Source organism: Dipodomys merriami, unplaced genomic scaffold (genome assembly GCF_024711535.1).
Source record: "Dipodomys merriami isolate MVZ:Mamm:240054 unplaced genomic scaffold, mDipMer1.0.p SCAF_1, whole genome shotgun sequence".
NCBI classification, from domain to species: domain Eukaryota; kingdom Metazoa; phylum Chordata; class Mammalia; order Rodentia; family Heteromyidae; genus Dipodomys; species Dipodomys merriami.
The window spans coordinates 99,802,253-99,808,252 of NW_027202270.1; the positions used below are offsets into that span (position 1 = coordinate 99,802,253).

Below are 6,000 nucleotides of genomic sequence, written 5' to 3' on the forward strand. Positions count from 1 at the left end.
GGTCATACTTTGAACCTCAGTTCTCCAGGTTTCAGCCTCCTGAGATTGCAGGCATAAGCCCAGGAGTCTGGCTCAGAACATTTTTTTAGGCCACTTACTTTACTGCAGAGAAACTTTAGTATTCCAAGAATGTTTGTTTTGTATGTGCTAGTACTAGTTTTTAGCTCCTCACATTCTAGCTTAACTTTTTTGCTCGTAGCTGACCTTTTACCACTTGAGCCCTGGCTTTTGTTGGTAATTTGGAAATGAGTCTTGAATTTGTCCGCCCAAGCTGGCTTCAAAATAACTCTCAGATCTCAGCCTCTTGAGTAGCAAGGATTCTAAGTATGAGCCACTGGCACCTGGCCAGGAGTTTCTTTTGCTTCTGATTTATTTTTTTTTTAATATACAAATTTAAGGGTTTTCTCCTGTCCTTTATGTTTCTGGACTGTTTGTTTATATCTGAAAAAAGGAGATTGTATAGACTCCCAATAATCTCCTCCAATTTAATAATTTTGAATTACAGTGTGAGATTTGCCTTGTATTTCTTGATATGAAAGATAATGATGGGGCTGGGAAGTTGGCTCAGTGGTAAAGCGCTTGCCTTGCATGCCTGAGGCCCTGGGTTCGATTCCTCAGCACCACATAAGCAAAAAGAAAAAAGCCGGAAGTGGTGCTGTGGCTCAAGTGGTAGAGCGCTAGCCTTGAGCTGAAGAGCTGAGGGATAGCACCCAGGCCCAGAGTTCAGGCGCCGCAACCGGACCCAAAAAAAAAAAAAAAAAAGAAAGATAATGATGTATGGCCATTTGTAAATTATTAACTCAAGTAATTTAAAGATAGAGTGTATTACAAACTGAGTTATTTTTCAAATAGTCTATAATACTATACAAGGTAATGATTTAAAATGGTTTTATGGACTACTAGAAATAATTTTAAAAGTAAAATATTTTTGGTTAAGTGGATTATGGTAAAGTGATTTACCCAAATCTGGTTTAAAGACATGGCATACTATGTTTATTTTAATATCTCCAGTAGTCTAAGAATTCAAATGAACTATTTGGAAACCTACTAGTTTTTGTCTTCTGGCCCTCTTACCCTGGAGGGAAATGTTTGAATTTCCCAGGCAAATTAAAACTTCTATATGTTAAATTTTAATGGGATGCTAAAAGACTGGCAATCTCATTTTTAAAAAAATCAAGAGTTTTATTGCTCTCTTCTATTTTAAAATGTAGTTGAATGTAGAAACCAAGAAAAACAAGGTTCTAAGTGTAAAGGTTAAAAAAAAGGTAACACTAAATAAAATGAAATATTTTCTAAATAATCTAAAATCTTTCCTAGTTTTGGGATTCTGTTATTTACGTAATGAGTTCTGATTTGTATTTTTTCCTTTCATAATTTTCAGGGTCAGTCAGCAAAATAAAATCAACCTAATGACAGCAGACAACTTATCCATCTGTTTTTGGCCAACGTTGATGAGACCTGATTTTGAAAATCGAGAGTTTCTGTCTACTACTAAGATCCATCAATCTGTTGTTGAAACATTCATTCAACAGTGTCAGTTTTTCTTTTATAATGGAGAAATTATAGAAACTGTGAATGCTGTGGCTCCTCTACCACCTACAAACCCTGGACAATTAGTGGAATCAATGGTGCCACTTCAGTTACCACCACCATTGCAACCTCAGCTGATTCAACCACAATTACAGACAGATCCTCTTGGTATTATATAAGTAGAAACTGATTGCATACAGCCTGAAATTGGACAAAAAAGTCTAGACATGCATGTTTCAGGGTTCAGTAGTATACTTCATATTTCATAAAAATAATTCACATTTAAAATGAGATTTTCTCTTTGAACTATATTATATTCCTTATTCACTTCCATTACAAATCAAAGACCATATGGTAAGCATGACTGGAGAGGTTTAATTTTTATAAACAAAAATAGCTATAAAATACAAAGCTGCTGCTGCATGCAACCTTATTGCAATCAGTATATCATTCCTGTGGCAATTTCTGTCACATTATATTGTGAATAAAATTTTTCTATAGAAATTAAATGATTTAAAGACTCACATATATGAAACATTTAATGCTTCTCAGCCTGCTTTATGGCTGGTTTTGTTACTCAATGTGCTAATTTGGGTATCTTAATTTACATTCTAGCAGTCTGTAGATAACTAAAAGCCCAGTTAAGTATTTTATAATTTCAGGCTACTTATGCCATGCTTGGGATGTTGTTTGAAAGAAAGAAAGAAAGAAAAAAATGTAACATTTCATATTTCTGCACCTTCATTTGTACTTCTAAGTAAACCTGTGGATAATTTGATGAGGTATAAATGAGCCTTTTTCTTTTACACATATACCAAGGACATGCTTGTGGCTAAAGTGAGTTGATAATGTGGTACAAAGGGTAGTTATCACCAACCCATTTCTTTATGGTCTATAATAAAAGAACCATTTTGTATACTGTTAATTCTGTAAACAGATGCATGTTCAAAAGATCTATGATGGTCTTATAATCTTAATCTAATATATTTTAGATGTTTTAATTTTTTCCCTCTTAGGGAATACATTTAGTATAGTGTAGAAAATGCTTCATGACATTTTCATATAAGGTTATATAACTTTTCATACATAAACATAAAATTTGTTGTAGAAAATTCTTTAAACCAAATTTTAATCTAGGACTTCAATTTAATCTGTTCCCTGAATCTATTTTTATGTGGCCCTTAAGAACATATCCAAAATATCCATTGCTAATATAGCAATAAAAATACTTTGGGTACTGACAGACTCATTGGAGTGTGTATATATAAAATCACAAACTTGCATTCATATCTTTTCTGTGATCTGTTGTGTTAAAATCCAAAATGGCTTTTGCACCATTTTTTAAACCAGTTGTTTTCTTTTGATGTTGGTACCGGATTTGCTATAAATGACTGCTGCTTTTAGAGTTACGTTTGTTAATGAAGATACAACCAGAGCACTAAGTTACAGGAAAATTTTTTCAGTACTGGTAGCACAGGTAAATTTTGTTTGACTTCATTTAAAATTCTTTCATTATCAAGCCACCAATTTTTTTTCTGGTAAGGGAAAATAAGGTTTTTCCATTACTAGATATGTAATGAAGAAGAAATTAACTGGTTATTGTTATAATCTTCATACTGCAGTTTTTAAAGTTACCGTGTGTGTAAATAGATGATTTTGAGATTCAAGGCTCCTAACAGTTTGATTTACTTCATTTTTTCCCTAAAATAAATATTTCCTAGAATTGTACTTCCAGTTTTCACTTCAGAACCAAGATGTCAATATGAACCAGGCTGCTGTTGAAATACATGTATATTATAAATTATCTTATTTGTGTTATAATCTTACATGTTATATTATCTTTTCTAAGAAAACAAAGTCCCTATTATTCCTATTGCAAAGCACACAGGAATTAAGAAAGTACAGTAATTTTTAAAAAAAATATCCGGTAAATGTAGTATTCTTAACTTGTTCTATATTACTTATGCCTATTGTCTATATAGCTTTAATTTATAGCTGTCAGTTTAACATTGGCATGTCTGGCAAAGAAAATTAAAACTTTAAGAGTTTTATAAACTGTTTCTAGGTTGCTAAAGAATTTATTTTTCTACTATATATGGTATAGACAAAGCATCAAACTATGTACAGGGAAAAAAAAGCCTGACTATTTCTATTGGAAGTAGGCTGAAAAGAGAATTTTCAGAACTGTTCTTGTCTTTGGTTCAGTCTATCATAACTTGGCTATTGTAATATGTGAATTCAGTTTATTTAAGCTGTTCTCTTTTTATACCATGTTAATTTAACATTCATTTGCATTTAGTACCATTTTGTTACTACAATTAGTATTTATCCTTTTCCACATTTAACCACCTTACACCTTTCCTAAAACTTTTTCTGCTTTCTATGCATTCTATCATTGATTTGACACACTTCATAGTGAGTCGTTTAAATGTTCTACATTTGGTTCAATTAATAGGTTACAGTTATTAAAAATTAAAGTCCAATTTAAAGCTCAGTCTGTTACACTGAATTGTGTTTGTTTTTGCCAAGGGTTTAGCAATGTTTTTAAATACTAGAAAAAATAATTCTAAGAACAGAGTAACAATTATTTTCCGATGAGTTACTGAAACATTTCACATTTTAGGGGGACATACTATATATGAGACTAATTAAAAGATTAAACGAATAGTCTCATGGATAAACATTAAGTCATTTTACAATAGTAAATAAAATTCCATCTACATACATTGCCATTGTTTAATTTAAAGTTCAGTGCTTAGAGTTATTACAATATTGGACTTAACAATATCTAGATTTAACAGTATAAAATTCATAGTGGTACTGTTTCAAACTTTCAGTAGCATTTTAGAGGTCAAATTCTATTCAACAGACACTTAGGAAATACAAATAATTTACAGACAAAATGCAGGCAGAATATTTTTGTTTCATACTATATTTTTAGTAGTGCTTTTCCCCTTTAACATTAACAAAATTGTAAATACTTTAGGTAACAGCAATCTAATTTAGCCAAAAAGCATCTTTTATTTTCCACATTGTTTATAAATAATATAGATCTTTTTAGAATTTTTTTTGAGGTACTAGAATCTAATTTCTAATATCTCTTAGATATAAATAAAAGGGAGCGATTGAAATAAGAACTTAGGCCTTAGGTTCCATAGTGACTTTTAGTTTTTTTATACGGTAATAATTGTGATGCTATTTGTCAACTGAATATAAATATATATATAATTTTAAAGTCAAAAGTGGTTTGTTTCTTTGTTATAACAGATATGCTTCACCCAGAGGATGCTGCAGTAAATTGTCAGTGAAGCCTCTTAATGTAGAATACTATGAATAAGACATTAAGAAAGCACATAAATTTTAATTTATAATTGCCTCTATTTAGTTTTTTTATAAAAGGCAAACATTAATTTTTCAAGTAAAATATGAAAAATAAGTTTAGTCAATATAATGAGAATTTTATTAGCGAACCCTTTCATCATTAGCTTTCACTTCACAATGAAAGGAGATTAAAATTCATTCTGATGTCTATGAAAATTGGATATAAGTCATCAGGAAAATGAGAATGTATAATTTCTAAGATTTTTACCTAAATCTGAATTTTTGAGGTGTGGCTAAGCATTATTTTGAACCATTGGAAATATTTTTAAGCTTGTTCTACTTACAGCAGAGCTCCTAATGTCAAAGAATGTAAATTTTTTTTTCTCTTCATGGTTTGGAAATTCTAAGCCAAACTTCATGGGTATATGCTAGACCTGTCAGATTATATGGATTTGATGAGGTCTTTTTAGCTTGAATTTTTTTATTTTGCTTTTAATTATGTAATTTATTTTTTTTTTGTCAGTGTTTAGTACTTGAATTCAGGACTTCATGCTTGTTAGGCAGGCATTCTACCATCTGAGCCATTCCATTCTTCCAGCCCAAATAATTTTTAGAGGAAAATGTTTGTTTTAATACATTATGGGAGATGTTTACTTTTTATTATATTTGAGTTCTTGAAATTCTTTGCCTTTCTAGGTTGCCAAATATTTGAAAATAAATGTTCTGGAGGTATCATAAGGCAAAGGAATACTCTTAAATCATTTTTTATTAGGTAGCATCTGTATGTACGTTTTTGAAGACTATGCATTAATATCTCATTCTAACATCCTATAGTTGATGTGATCAACATGTACATAGAGCAGTTCATATCTACTTGGGAGCTTTCACTAGTTGAACCTAATCATCATCCTTTGAACATGACCCCCAGACAAAACACAGTTTGTCTTTCAGGAGGAAAGAGGAGTGGAGAGCCATAGAATCTCATGTTCATGTCTTAGTTAAATGGTGTAATATGAGTCATTTGTGGAATTTGCCCACACAGTAAGAATGAGTTTTTAAAAGCTAATCTATAACAGTGAAACTTAACATTTTTATTTCACATGGTTATTCTGAAAAAATTAATAATAGCCTTAATAGTTACTTAACATA

At 31.0% G+C, this 6,000-nt stretch overlaps 1 protein-coding gene across 5 annotated transcripts in view; it reads left to right on the forward strand.

The window, feature by feature from the left end:
- Arhgap5 (Rho GTPase activating protein 5) overlaps positions 1–4,024 on the forward strand; it is an 89,819-nt gene extending 85,795 nt beyond the window's left edge. For all 5 annotated transcript variants that reach the window (XM_070026451.1, XM_070026455.1, XM_070026446.1 and 2 more), the window contains exon 7: positions 1,382–4,024. In XM_070026451.1, coding sequence (XP_069882552.1) covers positions 1,382–1,709 — 328 coding nt within the window. In that variant the 3' untranslated portion in view covers positions 1,710–4,024. The remainder of the gene's footprint in view (positions 1–1,381) is intronic.
- Positions 4,025–6,000: the final 1,976 nt, after the last annotated feature.